General features: G+C 39.6%; 3 protein-coding genes across 19 annotated transcripts in view; 1 reads left to right on the top strand and 2 right to left on the bottom strand.

Annotated features, from left to right (window-relative positions):
* Positions 1–384: 384 nt before the first annotated feature.
* Positions 385–21,882, bottom strand: LOC107219925 (high affinity cAMP-specific and IBMX-insensitive 3',5'-cyclic phosphodiesterase 8). Of its 10 annotated transcripts, none has more exons than XM_046733816.1 (20): positions 21,500–21,882; positions 19,033–19,137; positions 12,311–12,396; positions 6,571–6,630; positions 6,260–6,450; positions 6,110–6,169; positions 5,968–6,034; positions 5,696–5,863; positions 5,386–5,600; positions 5,036–5,271; positions 4,828–4,964; positions 4,173–4,277; positions 3,885–4,087; positions 3,444–3,722; positions 3,232–3,358; positions 2,826–2,969; positions 2,485–2,646; positions 1,472–1,601; positions 882–949; positions 385–723 (listed from the first exon to the last, which is right to left on the bottom strand). In XM_046733816.1, the coding sequence occupies exons 1-20, from the start codon at positions 21,609–21,611 to the stop codon at positions 643–645; spliced, it is 2,736 nt and encodes a 911-aa protein (XP_046589772.1). In that variant the 5' UTR covers positions 21,612–21,882; the 3' UTR covers positions 385–642. The 10 variants fall into 10 exon arrangements, with proteins under 10 accessions (XP_046589772.1, XP_046589773.1, XP_046589775.1 ...); XM_046733817.1 differs by lacking the exons at positions 19,033–19,137; positions 21,500–21,882 and adding exons at positions 13,786–14,197; positions 17,964–18,197; XM_046733819.1 differs by lacking the exons at positions 19,033–19,137; positions 21,500–21,882 and adding exons at positions 13,786–14,073; positions 17,964–18,197.
* The window catches only part of LOC124293331 (protein Cep78 homolog), a 26,104-nt gene continuing 2,879 nt past the window's right edge, over positions 1,485–24,709 (top strand). For 2 of the 8 annotated variants that reach the window (XM_046733832.1, XM_046733829.1), the window contains exon 1: positions 24,050–24,191. Coding sequence is in view for 4 of the 8 variants with exons in the window: in XM_046733830.1 (XP_046589786.1) it covers positions 24,036–24,184 (149 nt within the window). In the remaining 4 variants the exon portion in view is untranslated. Of the gene's footprint in view, positions 1,617–22,298; positions 23,055–23,875; positions 24,534–24,643; positions 24,698–24,709 lie in introns of those variants that run through there. The other 6 variants (XM_046733830.1, XM_046733831.1, XM_046733827.1 and 3 more) reach the window with 6 other exon arrangements.
* LOC107219921 (nipped-B-like protein) overlaps positions 24,217–24,709 on the bottom strand; it is a 16,951-nt gene continuing 16,458 nt past the window's right edge. Inside the window, exon 4 of the transcript XR_006903263.1 lies at positions 24,217–24,294. The gene's annotated coding sequence lies outside the window, so the exon portion shown is untranslated. The remainder of the gene's footprint in view (positions 24,295–24,709) is intronic.

Below are 24,709 nucleotides of genomic sequence, written 5' to 3'. Positions count from 1 at the left end.
TCGGTCATCTTGTTTACGGGTCGACGTACAGCGGCTGACGATTTATACAAGGTATTGTGAATCAAATCTCGATATCTCAAAAACTGATATACCGATGATGGCACATGGTTTTCAAAAAAATTGCAATGGCTTGTACTAGCTTTTCACTGAACGGTATGTACGGAATATTACGCATTTCTATAGTGTATCTTGACAGTATAAAGGAGTAGAAGAAAGTTCAACTGTTTCATTTATCGCTCGGCCATTTCAGTGTATAATTTTAATAGTTTTATATTTTACCAAGTCCAGTTGCACCTAGTACTTGAAATAAAAACGCCGGTTCTTTGTTTATGAAAAGTATAACATGGACGAATAAGGGAAATTTTTAAATGAATAATCAACATATAGTATATATATTTTACATATATATATACATATATATATATGTGTGTGTATATATTATTTATAGAGTACGTATGACAATACGAAAATAATTTACAAACGTATATTTATTTCATTTTATATTCGTGTCTGATAGCGGTATGCTACGTGCCGTGTACCAGTTGTCGGGGAGCAAGCGGTATTCAGAGTATTAATCGATGTCCCGCATTTCATAAGTTACGCCACTCGTCAGATTTCTCAATTCATTATCCAAATATAGTATTACGTAGTTCGTCGCGGTATTTGCAGTTCTGGCGATGTCTGCAGTTTTTCAATATCTTGGAGCGTCGATATTCCTTGTTCCTGCGAATTAGAATTCAGAAAAAAGTATCACGTTTTAAATAATTCAAATTAAACGTGGTGTTGTTTTACACTCGATTATTAAAATTGATCATACTGCTAACCGCTGTGTAATTCACATGAATAATTCATGTGTACATTTCAAATATAACATTGCGTACCTGATATTCCTTCCACTTATCGTAGTTCAGTCTCATGTGACTAATTAATTCGGGCATGTCAACGAATGCTGAAACGTGAATAAACGATGTGAAATATCGAATCAATAAATACCTTCGACAATTATATATTTTATAAAATATTCAAATTTGCATATGTAGCACGTCGATGCGGTTTATCTCTGACAGAAGAAGTCATATAGAAAGAAATACGTGCCGTGTCCTTTCGTGGATGCGCAACACAAGGACCCCAAATTGTTATACGCAATTCAGGGTACACTCTGAGCACTACCGAGTTTCGCCAGAGCGACATCAGCTGTACGATACATATTAAGCTGCTCAGAATGGACTTATATTCCGAATTGCCTATAATCCGGGGTCCTAGTGATGCGCCTCCAGGAAGGACCCGTTATACATAATAGCCCGATGCCCCTTGTTGCAGGCAACCCGCATAGCACAGTGCTCGGTTAATCATCCGCAGCGAGAATGAATAAGCTAGTGGCGCTACCCTGCGCGGCGTTCATTCTGTGAATTGTAAGCGCAGTTCTGTTGTATTCACGAATTTGTTGCTGTTAAGTAAATTCTCTACTCACTGTCCCAAGCCTCGACCATGTCATTGATTATAAAGTCGACGAATCCAATTTGCGACTTGGGTATGGAACACGTCAGTCTGTCAAACATCGGCATCACGACCGGCATCCCGTTTTGCTTCTCTTCGTCCGTCTGAAAATATTACAGGTACGTGTACGTGTGACTATTTGGAAATTTAGCAGGTGTATTTGGGGCAATCCCGTGTAATTGACCTGAACAATAATCTTATCCTTAGCTTTGAGATTTTTCGAACATCATACTTTCTTCACTGAAAATTTTGGAGGATACTCCTTTGCTAGTGTAGAAAAACGTGAGAACGTTTCATTGCGGGCCGGAGTTTAGTACTTGAAAAGTATGAATGATTTGCTGAATTGATTTCTCAGGAAAAAAAAGAATAAGTTTTCAACGCATAACGAGCAGTCGGCGAAATCAAAGGAAACAAGGAACACAATCAAAAGTTCTCTTTATTTCATGGTTTCTGAAGATTTTATGAATCGATACAGAGTCTGAATGCAAAATGGTGTCATTTATTCAGAACTGTATTCTTCTAATACAGTCTTTTTATACACCGATAGAACCTTCGAAAAGAACTTTTGATTGCGTACGTGTTTTGTATTGTGTCTCTGTCCTTAGAATTCGCAAGGTGATTTTTATGTGCCAACAAAATGGAATTATTTTTCTTTCAGAAATTATTTTAGTAAAAAGTTCGTCGCTTATCATCTAAACTCGGCATCGCGATATAATTTTCACACGTTTTTCTACACTAACAGATGAGTATTCGGTATAAGACTCTCAGCAACATGTAAACATCACCGAATAAAATTCTATAAAGAATCACACAACTAACGAAAATATTTCATAAAGTTTGACCGGTTCTAAGAGAGTGAGGGTTTTAACCAGATCGATTAGACGTGGAATGCCCAATTTTCAGTTCAAAATTAGAATCAGGGGGGACGATTTAGTTGAGAGTAAACAAAATTGGAAAGAAAACTTGTTTGGCAGTGTATTTTCATACCTGCCGAAAATATTCCTCAGCGATTCGCCTCGCCCACTCAATGCAAGCCTTCAACGGTCTAGTCGGGTTGGATACATCCGCGCATTTTATCATCATTCTTTTAACCAGGGTAATGTTCTCTGGTTGAAGGAGTACGGTCATGTCAATAACCTCGGAAACAGGCTGAAAGAAAGTCAATAATACGGTACATTTCGAACTGCATTTATGATGATATGGCAACTCGTTGAAATCACTTCACCGTATTTTTCTCGCTTATATCAAAACTGACTTCATCGATTTGTTTCTTCAAGTAAGAAGTATAATACAGCAAGTACAGTGTAGAACGAAGGTATAAGAGATACCTCGGACTGTGAGTCACCTGCCATTCGATTGCTGCAGACGTTGACGAATTTCGCGAGGTGTTCGAAGTGCCTTGTCATCTCGGTAGCGAGAATCATATCAATAACGTTCTGCCTTGCCACTTTGTACGACTCTCTGTCCAAACCCTGAAGAACAATAGTTTAAATAACAATCCTGGTAAAAATAGGTTTCACGATTATTCATAAATTTCTTATGGCGCAAATGATCACGAGTTTTTACACACAATTTCTTACAATTTTTGGAATGAATGAATTCGATTCACAAGCAGTTCCTCGAGTGCAAAATATTTTTTGATTCATTTCGTGATTTTCCATTTCGGCGAAGTTAGGAACGTGGGAGAAATTTCTGAACAGTTACTAGAATTGAACGCAAAAACGCGATAATTACCTTAAAAATATTCGCCCTGTCGTCGGCCAACGTAAGCTTGAAAGTAAGGGCAGCGTGGTGCGACTCAAGAACCGCCAAGTCGTTGTACAAAATTGCAAGTTTGTTGTTAGCGTTGCAGAGAAATTGGCTGAAATGGTAAAAATATTGTAATCTTTACACACTTCCTCAATCAAAAGTATCGTTGGATGTCAGAAGCCTCGTCTCCAGCTTACCTCGATCTTCCCGGATGATCTATGTCGTGAGCCGCGGCGGCTATCAGAGCCGTGACTTCGTCGAGCGGGTCGAATATCATCTTGAGTCTCTCGGATCGCATGAACTTGGCGGTTGCCTGAAGGACGTCAGCAGCGTGCGACGAATTGTGGTAACTGTTGTCTGCGTGGTAATGCATCTCGACGAGGGTGAGCCAGTTGAAAAACGTTTTTTCGTCGCAGCCCAGTGTCGCAGGGCCTTCGTAGAGCCCGATAAGATTCATCCCCAAGTAAACGAGCGGTCTGAGAGTCCGAAAAAATTAAGCGTATGTAGCAAGATTCAGGAATCAAAAAATTGCCCCAAAGAACTGCCAGGTGCTAATTACATTATCAGAGTGAATTACAATGATACAAGAAAAGTTTCGCTGCCAGATCAGCGTGCATGCCTGGCCACCTCTACTCTACCTTCCGCAGGAAAGAACCTCTAGTTTGAATATGTCGAAGTCCCAGTCGAGACTCTTCTCCATCATGTCGTGAATTTCTTGGGGTGGCCTGTAACCCTTGAGAGACATGCGATGAGCAGAGGCATTGGTCAGTGTCTTGCTCGTTGGTATCCGACTCACGGAGTCGTTTGACGACCTTCTCGAGTCCCTCGCGTAGACCGGAGACTGCACATGGATAAATCAAGCACAATTACTCTCACCCATCGATGCACGTCAAGAGTTTATTTTCGCCGATTCGATTTTCACTCACCGCTAAAAGAGCGCCGACGAGGTCTTCGGTGACCGGATCGTATCCTCTGGTATCCTCCCTTAGCTGTGGCGTGTACAATTCCGTGCCCTTAAGCAGCTCGATCGCCTACGAAAAGAACAGAAGTGAATTTAACCGGATCACTTCAAAAGTTAACATTTTTCGCAATAGGCATGGCGACATGAACGCATTAGTAGTTCTCAATAGCTTAGTTTGATTCGGTCGAACCATTCCTCTGGTAACTTAGGATATATTGAAATAATTATTGAAAAGTTCGAGAAACGTGGCTATTCGGTAACCGGAAATGGTAAAATCCTGGAAAGTTTCACGAATCATCTCCACCCAATACTTGATTTTCCGTCCTACTTTCATCCAAACTGATGAAACCGATTTCCTGGGATTCGGGATACAATATTTTCTGCGTACACACACATGAGTCGTGATTGACGAAACTTGTTTCGAATTTGAAGAGAATTTTTTTACTTCGAATCGTCGTTTTTTGTAACAACACATTGTAACAATATTCGTTCCGCTTGACGATCATACCTAGAAACTACTTTGGTTGAATATTATTCACCCTTGTTATCACAAAAATTTCGCTATCAGACATAATATTCTCTCTTTTATAACGTCGTCACCTAGCTGCTGTATAACGCACCTTGTACATCTGCAGCGCGAGTTCCGGACTCGTCGTCGACATGTCGTTTAGTGCGGTTGAGAGTATACCGATGACACGAGTGATCGGTGCTTCCAGTGGTAAATTGTGAATTTTCGTAAAACTGGATCGCCTGTGGGCTGAAATAAACCGATGCTCATTATTCGGTTACGGGCATTCTTAACCAGCTGAATGGGTGATTAATATTCACTGCGTGCATTTTCGCATTGGCACTGATTTTCGATCGGGACATGCTGGTAACTGAATCGGGTTTGGAGATCGGGCGCCTTACTCTCACTCCCCGTCGACTTGACGTCGAACGATCCTCTTCTTAGCGAGTGAACGCTTCCTCTGGGCATTTGCTGCGTCCCAGTGTTGCCCGGACCAATTGCCATGTTTTCGAGGAGGTAGGTAGTGTCGTGGACGTAAATGTAGTGGGTCGGTGTCCTGGTTAAACAGATTGGACGATCGTGAAGCAGGACGGAAGAACGATCTTCTTGCAACTGATTATGCTAACACGACAGATGTTCAGCCTATGTTCATATTATACGTACTACGCACCTGCCCGAGGCGGAAAAAGGGACTATCCGGCAGTTGACGGTGATCGTCTTCGACGATTTTCTCTTGCAGTTCATGTTACCCTCCCATTCTCTGCCTCGCCGAAGGTGCTGATCCATTAAGACAAAGTTGTCGGAGGACACGATGTCCATTATTTTGTTACCCAGAAGCTCTTCCGGTTTGTAACCGAGAAAACGTTCGCTGGCCTTGTTTGCAAACTGTGAAAAAAGAAGACGAAAAACATGAGTACCGGACTATTGACTCCTGCTTGTGGTCGCAAGACTATCGATCGGATGAGGTCTTGAGATTTCACCTGGACAACGTGGCGGTCGTTGGTTACGTGGACCATGTCTCTGCACCTGTCGACGGCTACGTAAAGCGCATGAAAAGCGGCGAGGTGCAACCTGGGCTGGAGTTCGCTTGCGTGGATATTGACGAGTTCGTTGGCCAGAAGATTTTCCTGGGAGCACTCGAGGAGCGTCTGTCGAGAAAGCATCCGATGTGCGCTAGTTAATTGCAATGCAGCGATCATCAATTTACTACGATCAGAGATTTAGAAAAAACCGGCTAGCTCGCACTACTCACTCTGTTGAAGCCGATACCCATCAGTCCGATCGTCATGATCTGGTCCTGATCCGCGTTGATGAGGAACCTGGAAACGACATCGCGAAATCGCGTTTAGTAAACGAGGAGAAGAATGAGACGAGCAAAGAAGTATTTTACTTACGACTTTCGAACGAGAGCGACGATCACTGTGTTTGGATTGACGCCCGAAGCCCTGATCAATCTATCGGTAAGAAAAAATCAAGCTTGTACTACAGTAAATCATTTTGCTAGTGACGGACACGATTGAGGTGGTACCTGCACGTCAACAGACCTGCAGAGAGAATCGGAATCTATTCCTCGAGATCCCCGGTGATCTATCACGACAATGTCATGCCCGCGGCTGTGGAAGGTCTCGAGGGCCGTGTCTGTGCTCCTTGAGTAAGTCACCGACCACCCTAATTTCTTCGCTGCCGATCCCAATACTTCTGATTGGTGATCGTCCCGCCCGAAGACCAACATTATCTTCGTCGTGTGAATGGGAATTTTAATTTCATGAAAATTACCAGACACCCTTTAAGCATCGGGTTACCGTGAAATTCGATACGTTTGTTTTTGTTTTTTTTTTTTGTTTTTTTTTTTTACCTTGGTCGAGCTGGGGCTCCATGATGTCAGTAGATTCGACTTCAAATCTTGAGGTCCCTTCTGAAATGGGAATTAATAAGTTCGTTTCGTACGTGTAATTTTTCATGTTTATTAAAGTCGATGTGCAGGCAAAGACCGTAGGGGGGATAAGCACGGCAAAAATACCTTTTCCGAATATCATAATGACATTTTGTGGATAAGTAGGTACTGTTAAAATATTAATATCCCGAAAGTATCAGACCACAATCTCAATTGATTTTCGAGCAAAATAAAGAAAACTGAAATATGTAAAATGATTTTTTCCCTAGAATTGATTTGACCGATTTGTTTAAAAATTTAATGTGTTATTGAGGGAGTCAAGAACTTTCACGAACATAATGGATAGATTTTTAGCTCTATAAATTCATGATTGAAAAATTTATTGCATTCTAAACTTTTCTTTTCAACTTGTTTTTTTCCCTAACGGTACACCGTAGTAAAATAAAAATTAGCAACAATTTTTTCAAGAAAAATTGACTTATCAAGGGTTACCCTGTCGTGACGAACATCGAAAAGGGTTAATCTTCAGGAGTTAATTTTGGAAAAACTACCGATGCAATATGAAAGTCTTTTTAATATTCAACTCGTGTACACGTTGAGGAGTGTGTCCAGCAATTTTTATTGTCAATAGAATGCAATTCGATAAAGTACGTCTCTTCGCGACTCTCGATATTTTTCGTGCGCGGCGAATCGGTTTACATTATGTCGCGCGTATCGGTGATTTGACAATAAGAAAAAAAAAATAAAAATATGCACATTAAGTACATTGTATCAGTTTTTGGCTTACGAAGGTTTTCTCTTCCTTGGTGCCGAAAGGATATTCCTGACATTTTTTCGACGTTTTCGGCTCAAGAATACTTTGCATTATTATTAACAACTGTTTGATAAAAAATGAAAAGAAAAAAATGGTTCTTCAGCTGAAAAGTAATATTGCTTTGAATATGGTGTACCTATTTCGGCAAAGTATAAGCGAACTCGTGACAATTTAATTTGAAGTGTTGTCTCGTACTCGTTACATTCATATTTCATTCGCGTATCACACTTCAAAGAACTCAATTGCACATTTCATGTACATCGTCGACTGTCGTAAAATCATATTTATGTATCACCTATGTATTCTCTCGATTTCGTAAAGCCTTAGTTGTCGTTCTGATCTCTCGCGATACAGTTCGTATCGCTATCTCCAATAAAGTATATCGTTTAATTGTTATTAATCGTGAGAAATCTTTAATTAACAACCCACTTTACCCACTTTTCTCCTTTATCGCTGATTTCGTGGATTCTTCGTCGATGATCCACCATCTACATCTATCTCTCTGAACAGTACTAAATTTCGAGTCGATTCATCGATTACAGCTCGAGATAGCGTGCGCGCAGTTTTATAAAACATAGTTTCTCGAAAAACACGTTACAAGTTTGAACGCCAATTTTTTTGAGAGCAGAAATTGAATTTACATTCACCATTAATCCTTGTAATGCATATTAATTTTAATCGTTCAAACGATCTTTTAAGGGGGGAGGGGGGGGGGGGGGACCAAACAATTTCTGACAATTTCACATTATAGGGTAACCCGTTAAACAAGTTTCAGCCGTATTAATGCAAATTCTACTCTTGTTTCTTTATAAATAATATACTGAAATAATTTGACGAAAAACAAATGTCACAACTTCTAACGTAACTGAATCATTTCATGACATCAATTATAAAGTAATAATACGACTGAAACCCATTAAATAATTCAATTTTCTGACAAGAAAAAGGGTGTTTCATTTTTTCTAACTACAGCGTGCCGTTACGAAAATTTATAAAAAAAATTCTAGTTATTGACCAATCTATAAGGAATGTAAAAATAATAGTTTCATAATTTTTCTCGAAAAGTAACGCGGTAGAAAACAAAAATTTGAAAGAGGATAATTATTTCTATCATGAACGTATTGAGCTAAAAATTTATCCATTGTGTCTATGAACGGTCTTCACTCCCTTAATAACATTTAAAATTTTTACATTCTATAGTTTCTTTATTCTTATCGAAAACCAATTGAGATTGAGGCCTGCTACTCAGAGGATCTTAGTATTTTGATGGTACTTACTTCTCCATAAAATGTCATTACGATATTTGCAAGAGGCATTTTCACCCTACTTATCCCCCTGTGGCCTTTTACTGTCTTCTTTTTCGTCGCTCATTCGGCACACAGTTTTTAATACGTGCACTAGTTGATAACCATGAATGGCCTAATCCTTGGGATTACGATCCACTCGATCTACAATTACTTTTAAATACATTAAAATAAGACGGCAGCACTGATAAGCACTATCCGAAAAAAGGTACTAGAACCAATAGTAAGGTACAAGCTTGTGCAATGCGTAATTTTTACAATAGATTCTTGATTTCATGTATCTTACTTCGATAAGCTTGCCCTGATTCATTGTTCATAAATACTTCAGAGACAGCTAAACTTTTCTTTACTGAGGCAGGTGCTGATCATGGATGATACGAAACTGCATCGAAAAGTCCATGAGATAAGATGACAGAAAAATAATCAGAAGCGCATTTTTGGCAAAGCAAAGGGGTGAACTCGAATCAATTGCTCTAGGAAACCACAAGAAATTTCAGAAGTGAGAAAAGGGGAAAAATTAATATACATAACGTAGAAAATGAGTTGCTGAGGTAAATCAAGAACAGAAACTGAACAGGGTACTTCCACTTGATAAAAAAAAAAAAAAAGCACACTAGTATTAAAGTGGAAAAAAGAGAGGGAAAACGGTGGAAGGATGTATGGCCAAGATAAAAGAGCGTAAACGAAGACTGTTTCGTTGGCGTGAACCTTAAGTAAACATTATCACTGGTAATACTCCTACTACTACTACTACTACTATTACTACTACTACTACTGCTACTACTTCTACTACTATTACTACTATTACAGATCCACGTGCAGCCTTTGGTCTTATATAACCGTGAAAAATTTTTCCAAATTTACTCTCTCAGACGAATACCATACTGTCTCTTTTTTCCTCGGCCTGCAGCGTCATACCGACAGTTAAGCGTCTCACTGAATCTAGACACAAGTGCCTGAGGTTTCTCTACGTTTTATCTCGTGTAAGAGGCCAGGAGGAAGAGCGGATAGTTCAACGCGTCTGGGCAAATTTAACTCTGTCGCAACATCTTGTCACTTGAGAATGCGGACCCCAAATCGAATAGTCGAGGACAGAGCGCTGCTGGCTTGATCAAAGAAAAGAAGAAAAACGACGGAGGGGTGAGAAAAGGCGCTCGTTTTTTTCCCAGCTCCGTTTTTTTTTTTTTTTTGTTTTTTTTTTTGTTTTTTTTTCTCCCAAACGGGAAAAGTGTGCAACCGGAAGCAGGCTCCTTACGTATGTTACGGGTATGACGATGGGGATCGCGGGCTCCTTGACCTCCATGACGTATCTGCTCTGACAGCAGGTGGCGGCTAGTCGAGTGCAGATACCAGGTATCAGTCTGGTGAACCACGTATCACTGTCCTCGATACTAGTGTTCGGATTTTCACTTTCCGTAGGACCGTATACGTAAAGTATCGGCTTCGTCTGACGCCGCGTGTCCGGCATGCCGGCGTTACCGTCCAATTCTTCGCGGTCGACATCCGCGAATGACTGAAAACTTTGGACGCTCCTGGTCGACGACCGAGGAGCGCGGTTCATTGCCAAAGTATTGGCGTTCTTCATCTACGCTCCATAAAACCCAACGATCACACTAGCTCTCGACACTCCTGGATATCGATCAGTCAGGGTTGCTACTCGATCGCCGATTTTCCACCTCAACTCATTGCACCTGATCCGTAAACGCACCGATTTGCGCGGAATCTAGCGTTAATACTGTTTCGTCAGGACTCTGGCGTTTCACGCACTCGCCGATGGCTGTTTACTCCTTAAACTGGCTCTAAATTGACCCTTTCCAACTCCCGCTTATCAACCATCGTGCTGATTATCTTTATCACTGATATGTTCGACGTACGTTCTTTATGTCTCTAATCTACAAGTTGATACCTATATACCTGCCACTGATTAAACCTCCGAGTATAATACAGTATCGGAGATACGTCATGCGATTGTGTTTCAAAATCTTCGCTAATTGATCGTTAGACAGTTTTTGTTTTCACTTGTTCTCGTTTATTCTTTCCGGATCCAATCTTCCCCGAATGCCGTAACGTATATCTATAAGCCTTGTCACGCGGACAGGATCAGCGATCATCTGTGCCCATAGATACAAGGTACCTTGGATCGGTACATCGGTTTTCTAGTCGTTTTGTACCTGCTTTTAAATCAGCAACAACAAACAACCAAGCGCTCCAAGTTATTGAAGATTAAAATGATAGATATCTATTTGAACCGCTGATACGAAGCTCGTGGTTCGTTATCATTGTCTATAATAAAAATGTGCGGTTATCGATGATAGTTTCTTGCTATGAATAACAATCCTTCGATTACACTTTTCGTAATCGTCGCGATTATACCCTGTTTCACACTTTCCCAGATGCATTACTCGCGGATCAGTAATCGATCCCAGATTTTCACGGATTAAAATTTCGTTCCTAGATTGTTATGGAAATTTCTATTACGCGATTTTCGTTACACGGTTGCATCTGGGAATTTTCACCAACCGCGCATCCGACTTTTAACTCTCCTATAGAGAAAATATTTACACTCCGTCGAAGTCCTGCAGATAAAAGATTTAACGACGATAATTTTTCTAGTTCGTAAAACACGAGGCTTCGCTTTGATTAAACAGAATACCAATGCGTATACAACGTGGACGTGGCTGATGAGGAAAGAGGAAAACGTACACTCCTGTTGCTTACGGTGGGCAACGAAGTGCCCAGAAAACGCCGCAGCATCACCCAGTATACAAAACTGTGTACATTCGCGAACTAACTATAAAATCGCTATGAACCAGGTCTCGAGTCGCTTTCCGTCGTGTTTACGCATCTCAAGTTGAGCTTCTTCTTTATAGCTATTTTCACGATCCACGCTGATACCTGTATGGCCTATTAGTTTTATCTTAGCCTAGATTGATGGGGGACTTGAGGATTGAAAAGAACCGACGTACTTCTTGTTCTCAAAATGTGTTTTGAATCGAAAGAGGATAGAAATCTATAGAACGTTAAAGAATGAAAACTATTCGGTCTGTACCGCATGACGAGGGGGTATTCACTAATAGATCGGGTGACAGGCGATTACAATGATTTCAAGGAATTTCATACGATTTCATGCGATTTCAAGTAAATTCAACTGATTCACTTAAAGTTATTTCAAGCGATTTTCAAGTGACTGCTTTCCAAAGTGGTTGGTGATTTCAACAAGTGAATACACTCGCGATTTCATGCAATTTCACACGATTACACGTGATTTCAAGCGATTTCAACTAACTTCCAGCAATTTCAAAGTGAATACCCCCTCGCTGCAAGACTTACAACGGTTTCTATGATTTTCAACGCCTGTCACGCTATCTCTTCAGCGCCATCGTGGGGTTTCAAGTGATTCGCAGTGATTTCAAATGAGCTCAGTTATCTTTCGATCGATTCCTCGTAATAACAAAGAATATTTCAGTCATTGACGATAAGTTCCATTGATTTACTGTTACTAAATTGATTTCCAACTGTCAAATTTATGACTTCCTTTAAATTAATGGCCCCTCGACTAAAGCGACAAGAATATGTTACTCACAATAACGCAGACCTCCCCATCTTCTTCGGGAAGGGTACGAATCCGGGACTCCAGACCCTCCGCGATTGATTCCTCTTCTTCAGATCCTGATAAACAGAAGTTGCAGGTTTTTACAGAATGAGTCGCGTTGCAAAGATATGAGTGTAGATTATACTCTCAATTCCGAACGGACAATTATTTATATTCTTCGCGCGTTAAACAGTGGATCAAAGTGGAGCTTTCAAGAGTAATCCCTTGATTATCGATCCGATTGCTTTCTTTTTTCGATTTTTCGCTTTTTTTCTTTCAACGGGATTTCTAGCCAACCCGAGCGCGATAGCTCACGGCAACGTTATCGGGAATTGTACTCCATCTAATGCGTAGTGGAGAAGAATTGACGTCACGATTCTTATCAGCGGGAGGAGATGTACATGGGAGAGAGTGGGTGGTTAGAAGGGATATATCCAGGTTCATCCTAAAATGTATGTGCCATAAATATTTTATACAGGGTGACGTTTCTCGATGTATGATCGCGTCGCTTCTGTGGCCCAGTAATTTATTGCTCCGTTGTATACGCTTATAACCACATGTACAACATATAAACTAACGCGTATAATAGCGTGTCGAAATTTCGAATTTCCAGAAAAAAGAAGACGAGGAAAGAATTGGGTCAGACCTTGAAAAAGGTAAATAAATTATCGTAGCGTTTTTATTCTGTAATGTTGTACCAGAAAATTGTTCAAATTATCGTGTTACCGATACATTATGCATGTTCGTTTGGATGATGCGATCGAATTATGGGTATATCGGAATTGATGTGAAATTTATCAAGTACATGTTCGTACACTTGCAATCTTGAAAACTTGAAAACAAAAGTAAGGGGGAGAAAAACAAAAGTCTGCCCAGGAAGAGATGATTTCGTATTTCGCCCGATTCCTGAAGGGTGACATGGCAAAATGGTGCAAGTACCATCATTATGATTTTTCAAGAGAGCAAAAAAACTTTCCGAAAATTTGAGTAATTGATTCTTCTTTTTAATCGAAATGGAATTTTCCGAGTTTTTCAAGCTTTTTCAAATGTTAACTTTTTTTTTAACTTTGAATGCTGATCAAAAACACAATTACGATATTAAAAGTACAAAACAGATATGAATCGAAAGCTTGAACATTACCGAATAAGATTTGGTTGTAAATTCTAAAATTTGAAGACACTTTCAAATATTACGGATTAAAATGGCGGGCTAGGAAGGGGTCGAAAATGGCGTAAGTGCGAAATGAATATAATTTGCGAACAAAATTGTGACATTTTAATGAAAAAAACAGTAAAACAGTAAAGCAAATTAATTTTATTTAAATAAATCATGAAGCGAAGCATATTGGTGTGATCCTTCTTTTTCTCATTCGAGACGTTAAGCGATTTTGCGAACTTTCATTCTTATTTTTATTTTGTTACGTTTGTGTTTCCCCCACCGCGCGTATTCGGCTCCGATCACCTACCGTTATAGTTGAAAAGCAGCTGGCTGATACCCAGCACGTCGTCCACGTCGTCGTTTGGTATGTAAAACTTGCTCCCAGACGATGTCATGGAGCCGCGACGCGAAGGCACGACCATCTAGGCTTGTAATTACAATTAACCCGCGAGGTTTCCTCATCCGCGATTTCTGTCGATAGTCCTTTATTGGGTCCTCATGCAATGTGTAACATATTTACTTGTAACCTCCGTACAATAACTGTCTCTTTTGCTTTATTTTTGTGTTTTCTTTTTTGTTTATCACTCCCTCCTCGCTTGAAAATTTATGTTTTTTTTCACACGCGAAAACACGCGTGCAAGTTACGTGCCCGCTGCATTCGGATCCGAATCGCGATTTTTCTTCCCTTCATTCGGTATTCGTTACATGCTCGTGTGAACCTATTTACCCAATAATATATTTATGCGTTCGAAAGTCGTATCGTTCGAAAACGTGCGTTGCATGTGGCGGGCGATTAATTTAAACCCGGAGTTTATTACACCGCATTGTATACATTTTCGTTACTGTAGGAAACGGTGTCGTAAAATTCTGATAATAATTACCACAGGAATAGGAGTAACCCTAAGGCAATAGATTATGTAAATGTCGGTGGTACTTTTTGTTTCGAAGAGGATATGTAACGTGTGATTATTGGATCAAATTTTATGTAGGAAAATGTTAGCAAATCTACAGTAAAAATTCAATGTTTCGTAATAGTTCACGCCGCATCTTGTTAGGGGCAGGGTTGAAGTTCCGAAAGCGCATAATTCAGAATTATTTGGTGGGGAAACTTGAAAATGATCGGAAATCCGACGTCTCAAAGTTCCGAAATGCGAGATTCCAAAAATTCAAGTTACGATAGAGCGAAGTTCCAAAAAATAAAGTTTCGCGAGTGTAAGATTCTAAAAATTATAATATACTCGCACAGTGTAGTTTACTCAACGAGTGGTTATGAAAAAATCAGAAAAACCGAAAATCAGAATGACCAGGATTCCGAAAGTAAAAATAAAATTTTAAAATTTTCTCATTTTCGCACTTTCGGTACTTTGACTTGTCGGAGTTACGTCCTTTCGGCATTTTGTCCTTCCAGAACTTTGAAACTTTGATGTTTCCTCAAAGTTCGATTTCTTTACTTCAAGTTTCACCGCCAAAAATTTCGGAACTTTTCAAATTCGGAATTTCAACCCCGCCCCTCCTGTTATTCATGTCTGTTCGGATCACCGTGCGAAAAGCGACTGGTTTTAAAACTCAGCGTCTGGTTAAACTTTCCGGCCGAAGAGTCGATACCGGCGATAAGCTCGGGTACATAATAAACGATAGATACAGGTACAGCTTTACTGATCGGTGATGAGCACCTATCGCTCTCTGACCATAAAACCTTCATCACTTTTACGAATTCCTATCTTGTCATTTCGGCAAATAATTCGAGCCGCAAAAACGGGCCTGTCGGATTCAAGAAGAGAGTGAAAAAATAGAACCCGTGAAAATTCGCATTAATTTAAGCATTCATACCCGTTTATAAATATTTTGCACTGCACTGCAACCGAAGTCTGCATGTCGATGCGGCTATACGCGGATAAATTTAGCTGTTTGCAATTTATTGTTAGAGGATGTATGGAGAAAAAATTTTAAAAACGCGCAGGTCGAGTATTTGTTGTGATTTTCGGAAGTTGCGAGTTTATTGCATTAGTTTTTCATATTTGAGGTATAATGCTTATTATTATCTCAATGACTTTTTGGGTAAAAAAAAACGGACGCTTTGAAGTTGAAATGTTGAATCGCAGTAGTTTTCTGAATACTTACAATCCGAACTTGAAAAAATACCATAGAATTACATCGTTTGAATAAGAATAATAATAACGAAGGTGATCATCGAAATTAGGAGAATAGACAGAGAGAGAGAGAGAGAGGAAGAGGGAGCTGCCGACTCTTCGGATGACGTATAAAGTAAACAAAAACGTGCACAGCTTGGATCCAAAGCAGATATCAACGTCAACGTGGCGTTAATTTATCGACCTAAAAAATAAAGTTCTCCTCCGTTCGTGTTTTTTTTTTCTCCTTTTTTTCTTTTTTACTTCTTTCATCGACACACGCAAGGTCTTCGATCCTCGCGTCGTTCGCTATAATCACGTGCCTATAATACAGTGTTTAGACGATTTTATTCCAGAATTTATAATAGAGGATATGTTTGCACGCATGGGCCTTGAGGAAGCAACTTTTTTTTTACGTTTTCGAGTTTCTTTCAGTTGTAGAGATCACAGAAACGCACGTTTTGACAGCTAGAATGACAAGAAGAGAATTTCTTATTTGTTTATCGATTATATTCAGTGGATTTTCTTCTTTCGCTTCGTCCTGCTAAATATTTTCCTTCAAGCCTTCCAGCTCATTTTCACCGAGAACATAATATATTGTTCCTATGTGTTGGATGGGACGCACGACAAAGATGCTTCAGCCCTACTTTTGTCGAAAATCTTCTTTTCTCCATTCGTTCAAATGCTTTGAAATTCCCCTGCACGTGATTCGAAGTAATTTAGAAGTCAATAATCCTGAAGGTTTGTACGACATAATCGCCTGTCACGGGTTATAATCGGTTGAACATAATTCTGAAACGGTTACAGAGAGCTTTTTAAACACTGAAATAATTTATATAACATTTATGTATATAAAATAAATTTCAACGAATGAATGCGTGTTGTGACCTGTATTGATTAAAAATCACCCGTGTTTCAACTAACAGTTAACTCACCGTTATTTATTTTTCTCATTAATCTTATCGTTTTTCCACACTTTTATACCCCAAGCAGATACTGCCATACTGCAACTTTATTCCGATCCCAGAGATAATTTTACAAAGCGGCTGGAACTTCACGATTTTTTCTCTAGATTGCGTCAACTTTTACAATTTTTCATTCCGCGCTTCAATTCGAGTCATCGAATAACGTAAACTCTGTGCTTATCAAAGAATTCGGTGTACATTTGCGAATATCTCTTCGCTCTTCTGAAACATTTAGTTTACTCGAATTCAGCGCTTCTGTCGTGCGACCTTTCAATTATACACAGGAAGAAAAGAAAACTGCATCGATGATGAATCGATATGTATCACTTTCTTTTTCTCTTCCTACGTTTGAAACATATTTTCGCTTGAACTCTTCAAGTAGCCAAATGCCAAAAAAAACTCTGCCTACGGATTTAGTAAACAATATTAAATCTACCGGTAAACGTGAATTCGTTCTAACCTAAAGATTAAAATATTTTTTATAATTCGAAAGCTTACAAGTTTCGGTATGTATACGCGAGTAAATTTTTGTAACACATGCGCTTTGGTTTCTCTAATTAATCAATAAATTAATTGATTAACTTCAATGGGAGATCAGATCAAGCAACGCGATTATCGTCATGCATGTTCACATATGTATATTATCTTCGCGCTAATCTTGATGCGGTATAACAAAATGAGAATAATCTTTGAATAGAAATCATCTGCCCACTGCCATTGCACGGGGCCGACGTCCCTCGCTTCTGATCTAAGATGCGTATTACGAAACTTACGTCTTATATATATATATATATATATATATATATATATATATAATATATATATATATAACGCACGTATATATATATACATATACATGCATACGTGCGTATGCACGCACACATACGTAAGTCACACGTGAATACACGGGTACGTTTCTACCAGTACCGAATTGGGTTACAGCCGCAGCCGCAGACAAGACCAGTTCCGAATCACTCTCTTTAAGCCCGCAGGCGCGTAGTGGAAAATACTACGGCCTCTATTCTACCCTGCAGTGCAGCACCCGAAATCACCTTCCGCGCCCTTAATTCTCAGCAAAGAAATAAAAATAAACCTAAAAATAAAAAAAATAAATAAAAAATGCGACGGTTAGAATGATCCAATTCGCGTATAACTGATATTTGGGAACTCTGTAACGGCCCATTTTACGGATCACAGTTTTTATTTATCCGCGATTCACAAGAACCGCATTCATTCGTTCATTCATTCATTCGTACAGATGCACTGTTGGTCACTGCGATTCTGTACAATATCATGCAACACGATCGCGAAATTGATGTATTAGAATATCAAATAGCACGTGGTTCTGTGTTATATCGTTGAATGATCGTTACTATTGCTAGTGTGTATACCGTTATTAAAAATGTGTCGTTACGATTATTAATATTTAAATTTTCACTGTAAATTTTATCGTAATTCTTACACGAGTGATTTGAATTTTGAAATTATTTATGTAACAAACACGCGGGCAGCGAATGCGTTGGTTGGACTTGATCTTGTTTCTCTACTTCTCAAGCGTGTAAAAATGCGTGGGTCGAACTTTTCGAATCCGCGGCTCGCGACGCGAACTTTTCATGGGCTACGACCGGCACTGACTGACTTGAGTCGCGGATTGACGGAGAATACTTTCCGACCAGCTGCCTAGCTTATACTCTCGATCAACGACTAACTAACACCGATCGTTGCCTCTGGTCGTTTGCTGTCAAGAAGAATCGGAAAACGGTTGCCGCCGACGACGATAAAAAAATCCTTTAATCCCCGGCAAGATTGACGATCGAAGAATTCCCGATAATGTGCATAACGCGCGAGATGATCCCTGTTTCTTCATTGACAATTGTACATCTAATGCCCTCTGACCACGTGGTGCTTGTATGACCACGATGTATTCGAACATTGTATAATATGTACAATTATGTTCATTCAATTACATTACACTGATTCGCGAGGTAGTGTTGCAGTTACATTGATAGCAATGATAGTGACGAAAATAAAAACAACAAAGTATGGCAAATCGGAAAGCCCTGGATTTATTGATTATTTTATACCGACTACACCCTTTACGCTGCAGGCGTTAACGGGCGTCAATCAATCAAATGATAATACAAAAACACATATAGGTGTGTAATTTCTAGATCCCGCTTTCGAATTTTAATTTATTTGATCGATTACAACACGTGTTTAACTCTAGGATACACATTGGCGATTGTGCGGTTGTCTTAGCTCTTGAGAAGGGGATGATATTGCCGCGTCTGTGTATTTTCAAAAGTGCCGATACGTCGAATTTCAAACAGTATTCGCGCAGCATTGACGAGCGCGAGTTGAACGGTAAAACGGAGAGAAAATGTGCCTTCTCTCGTTTCGTTTTTACAGATGACAAAATTATGAATCTAGGCTCTGCGTTGTTAAAAAAAGTCAACTTACCGACGCTGCGAAGTGTCTGTCTCGACGGATCGCTTGACTTTTCAGAGATCTGTAACGAGAGCCTCGGGCAGTAGTCGTCGGTGTTTTTGAACCTTTCCGAGAGATCTGTAAGAACGGTATTATACGAGGCTGAAGTCATTAACGTTAATGTAACGAACCGTTGTGGCGAAAAATTGCTATTTTTCAAGTTTACGGTGACTTTGAAATAGACAAGTATTCAAAATATGTGTAAGATATGATAATCGAATACATTTTGCCTTATTACGATTAACTGAATTTCAAAAAATTCCTGCAAAACTATGAAATAACGATTTTCCGGAACTTTAATCGTTACAATAACGTTACTCACTTCAGCCTAATCATTTTATAGCCTATGTACAATGTTAAGTCGCGTTACAACGCTTAAACTGGTGGATTCAACGAAAAACCTTGCCAAAAAACGACGAGGATAAAAATTGAAAAAGCAAATAAGTTTAAAAAAAAAAAGAAAGAAAAAAGTTAAAAGAAAAAACACCACATCGTGTGTATGCGTTCAATACAAGTTTTGCGTGGGAATTAGTTACGTAACTTATGCGTCTACGTATGCAATACACACACGCATGTATTTATACCCGTGTGTATGTACACACACAACGCACAAATATTTATATGTGTATGTAAGTTACCCGCGGAGTGGAGCAGATCGTTGAATGAGTTTCACGGGGTAAAGCTCGCGATAAACCAGAGCAAACTCTGCAGATAAATGGCGCATGATGTACGAACATGTTATTATATCTACCACAAATTTACCAAATCCAAGACAGATTGTGTCTGCGTTTGTGTATGTTTGTGTGTATTCTGGGAATTTATTTACCGTAAAAAAAAAAAAAAAAATAAAAAAAAACGTCGACACCAATTTTCTTTTCTCTTTTTCTTCCCGATTTTTTCGGCCCACATTCGTCATAATTATATAATACAAATATGAAATATTGATGTCGCAACGCTGCCGTTTATTATCGTTGATTCATTTTCTAAATCTGTGCCGATGATCAAATCCGAACGAAACGAAGGGTTAAATATGAAATAAAATTGAATCGTTGCACATCCGGTCATTATACACGATAGGAAAGAAAAATAAGGAATGGGAAGGTAATTTATTTTGCAAACGCATCGTGCAATGATTTGGATCGGGTGTCCTAAGTTTGTATATTTTTATAGGCTCGGAGCCTAATTATCACTTCTGAATTCCTTCGGTGAGTTTTAAACGCAAGTCGCGGCCCGGCATACATCCTACGTATGATCTTATAGAACGGCACCGAGGGGACTGGGTCAAGGGGAATCAGACTCACCTATCACGGTCCCCTTTCTATATAAGATGTGAATAACGAGTAAAACGTGCGGGTGAGAAAAAAAATCCCACGACTTGCCGACATGTCTTTTCCCTTCTCGTTATGCATTATTATACCTTGTATATACGCACGTAGACTAACGATGTTATATCGAATATGTGTATGTATGATGTACGGAGTGATTACCTACTGAACGTCGACCGACCTTCCCATCCTCGACACTGTACAGATCGTTATCTAAAATTTTACGCAATTTAGTCGTCGGTACGTCATTATAGGTACGATACTTTTTAAAACAATCCAGTCTTTCATTGGACGTTTTATGATCATGCTGTCTCAACTCACAGTATCGGAACTAACGATCAATCGAAATTCTATAACAACTGTGATAATTTTATTTTCAATGTATATGGAATACAAACTGATTTATATTGGAACGAAGAAGTTAAAACCGAAACTAGTGAAAGCCTCTCGTTCATTAATCATACGTATAATAAGCCTCCCGTGCAACGTTTAGAAATTTTTACGAGGTTGAACAACGAAATATTGGGTAAAATTGCTATTTTCTTATTTTTAAAACGATTTTGAGGAAACCACAGATTGGAAAAATTTGAGTACGTTTAAGTTTTGTTTCGTTACGGTTCACTGAATTTCAAACAGTTCCAAGATCGCAAAATAACGATTTTCTTCTCATCATGAATCGTTACGATAACGTAACCAGCTACAACGTGACAAGTCTTACAACGTCACAAAGTCGAAACATATTATTCAGACGACGATTTAGAAACTTGGTCAAAAGATGCGATATTCCTTTCCGCACGTTCTACGTTATAAAACCGTTTTGAAATTGAAGCTTTCCAATCGCCGGCCAATCAACGATCACCTTCGACAAAGAGTGGGAGAATTTTGAACGTCACCCGATCGGCAGGCTTTCGGGAACGTTACAAAAAAAAATAAACAGCGATTGGCGGAACTCGACGATGACTTCATATCGAAACCTCCAAGACCCGTGAATTTAGTTTTCTCTCGATCGTTTGCATCACGACCAAAGCACATCTATAACCCAAAATTGAGACGATTTTCCCGGTCATCGAATCGCGATCCGCACAGTAATTCACACCGTAATTTGAGCGGCTCACCTGTTTTTACGAGACTCTTCCTTTGCTCCAGTTTTTCACTGGGAACGGGGATCCCATCCAGCTTCTCTCTAGCCTGCATACAACGGAGAATCGAGCTCGGCGAACATCCCATCGCCCTCGCAACTTCCCTGATCACCTGTCTCCACAAATATCGTACATACGTTTCATCCGGAGTTCACGATGGGTTTGCGCAGAATTGCAGATTTGTTTTTTTGTTTCTCTCCCTGATCTTATCTTCGTCCGTTTCCACTTCGTCTTTGTCTTCTCTTCTTTTTCCTTTTATTTTTCTTCCTCTTCTTGGTTGGAAAAACTCGAGTCAACGGTCACATTTTAATTGCAATACCATACCAACGTGGAGAACTGATCATCCGCAACGTCGAGCTGCGACCGCGACCACTAACTACTACGCACCTGTACTTCCGGCATGCGGGATGTGCGAGGAAAAGAGCGGCCAGATCACAGTGCGATATTTGATCTCGCAGATGTGATAATTGGATCGGCATACCGTGGCGCAAACCTCAGAGGTGAGGAGTTTACGGGTAGATGTGTAGGAATTAACCATATTACGATTGCAGGGAAGAGGAGCCGAAATCTCAGCTAACGAGCGAGTAACAAGTCGAACAAACTCGGCGGCGTTAATCGTTACATATCGCTCTCATATCGCGTCTCAATCGGTTCCGAGATCGACGGTAGATGCGTTGCGATAAGGATCGGTGAAATTTTTAATTACGACCGAGCGACCGCGGTGAAGAGAATAAAAATATAAACCCGTTAAAATTTACCGATATAATGTACTTGTACACCAGATGGATAAAACAATTTACTATATACCGGTCCAGAAATTAACCCGCTAAAATATGTGTGTATTGTCAGACAAATAAAATGGCATATTATAACCGGAGAAGCTACTATTTGACCAGAGATGTTCCTGGCAACGTTCTCGCGTGACGTAACTTATCTTTGCTCAAGACCTTATCAGATGTTTGTTCCCGCTCACATATTATTATACCTACGTATATCGGTATGCTTATACATGGGTGTATGTATAACCGACGCAGCGACTTATCTCCACCGCATCTTTCGTCAGGCTAAAATCTTCGTCATGTGTATCTGTCGACGTCTACGCGATGTACACCGACAAGCTATATTATCTCGCACCTACCCTACGATTCGTACACGAAGGATACCGCAATCAGAATAGACTCGACGACTCGACTGACCCATCGGAATTCCATCATCAACATGTATTATACATTTTCACAGTACAACGCTGCAGGATTTAATCCGACAAACGTAGGATCGTACAGTAATATTCGCAGTTCAGGAACTTTCCTTCTTCGTGGTAATGGCAAGGTAGCAGAACGAACCCTGATGCGGTACCGGCTGAGCTGCCAAAAACGCGCCGCCATCCGGCGACATTTTCATAACCATGGGACCGTCGCCTGAGTTTTCCTCGAGGGAGGCAATTATCTCATCAGCATTCTCCGTGTTGTCGATTCTGCCAGGCTAACCGGGATTCGTTATGATTGGGGAAACCGGCATGAGCAAACTTTGGGTGATAGGTTTTCGTAAAAAATAACATCACCGAAATAAGTTTCGATATGACTCAACTTTTGTGTCATTTCACGTATAACAATATATAGGGTGATCTTTTTTAATTCCCTCGGGCGAATATCTCAGAAACCAGACGAGATACGAGAATAAGTTTGATACAAAATTTGAAGGGTTTCTTCGAGGGGGACAGTTAACACCGATATGCGTTTCGAAATTTCGAAAACTGTGACTTTAGACAAGGAACACATATTTTGACTGCAACCGGCTGATAGTTGGTTGGAAGAGCAATTCAAAAACGTAAAACAATATATTTAATCGTACAAAATTGTCAAAAAAAATTTCCAATTTTCGGTAAGTAAAGTATTCAACCACTTTCCTACGAAATGAAGCAAAAACGTGTTTTCGAGGTGATCCACGCATCTTTCATAGTCCCTTAAATGCAAAAAAGTGATGAATTTTTCGGGATTAATGCCTTGCCTCAGCTAAATATGGCCGAATATATCACTCACGGAAAATTTTTAAAAATGTGGCCATATTTAGAACATTTTTTGAAAATGTTGATAAATTTAGTATTCTTTTACCTCTGTGAATTTGTCCTCCAAACCGCTATTAGCCGGTCTTAGTCATAATACGCATTGTCTGACTAAAAAATCTCAAAAGTCGCGCAATTTACAAATCAACCCATATCATTATTACCTTCCTAGTTCAAAACCCTTCAGGTTTTGTACAAAACTTATTTTCGTATCTCTTCCACTTTTCGAGATATTCGCCTGAGGCGATTAAAAAAGACCACACTTTATACCGATTTTTTGTTCTTTGCAGGTTCAGCGAGATTCGGTGTTCATTGATTCGTAACTATGCAACACGAATGAACGATCAATTGTGTAACATTACTACTGACAATCAGACCAGCGATGTCAACGATGCTACTTGAGGCTGGCGGTTCCTCGTCGAAGGGGGGCCTGAGGACGCCTTCTTGAAGATGGAGAACCAGATAATACATGAAGTCATTCCTCAGCTGCATTTCTTGGATCGATTTATTCGCAGACATAAGATAACGGAGCCACTTCATAACGCGGCGACGATCTTGGATATTAAAACGGTCAAGAAAAAGATTTTAACGAAGTCTCTGTGAGAAGTTAGCCTTTCTTACCTTGCATATGCCTCATGTCAGCTATTAGTCTTTTAGCTAGGAACAGGTTATAGTTGCAGTCGTAATTCAAGCTGGCCTTTTCCTCTTCCTGCTCCATTATGCATGAAAAATATATAACGACTATCACTCGGGATTGGACAGAAAAACGGTAACAATGTTAAAGATAAAATGAATAAAAAATATGTGTAAGTACATTTAAAGAAAGACGAGAAAGACCATAAAATGAAACAAATTGGGACGGGAAACAGTCATCTGCAATTGACGTGTGAAACGATGCGCTGTGTTCAAGCTGTAGATGAGATTATCAACATTTTCAGCTATTTCTCGGTACTCTCAGATTATCATTTTCTACTCAAGGAAACGTGTGATTTATACAGGATTTTTTTTTTTTGCTTTTCATTCTCAAATTAGTTCTATTTATTTTTTAATAAATCAAGAATCATCAAATGAGCAAGTCAATTTCCTACCCGTCTTTCAACCGAACGTACGAAGTAAGCCGTTTG

This window comes from Neodiprion lecontei, chromosome 3 (genome assembly GCF_021901455.1).
Source record: "Neodiprion lecontei isolate iyNeoLeco1 chromosome 3, iyNeoLeco1.1, whole genome shotgun sequence".
NCBI classification, from domain to species: Eukaryota; Metazoa; Arthropoda; class Insecta; order Hymenoptera; family Diprionidae; genus Neodiprion; species Neodiprion lecontei.
The sequence above is the reverse complement of the archived record's forward strand: the minus strand, read 5'-3'. Positions and strand labels throughout refer to the sequence as shown.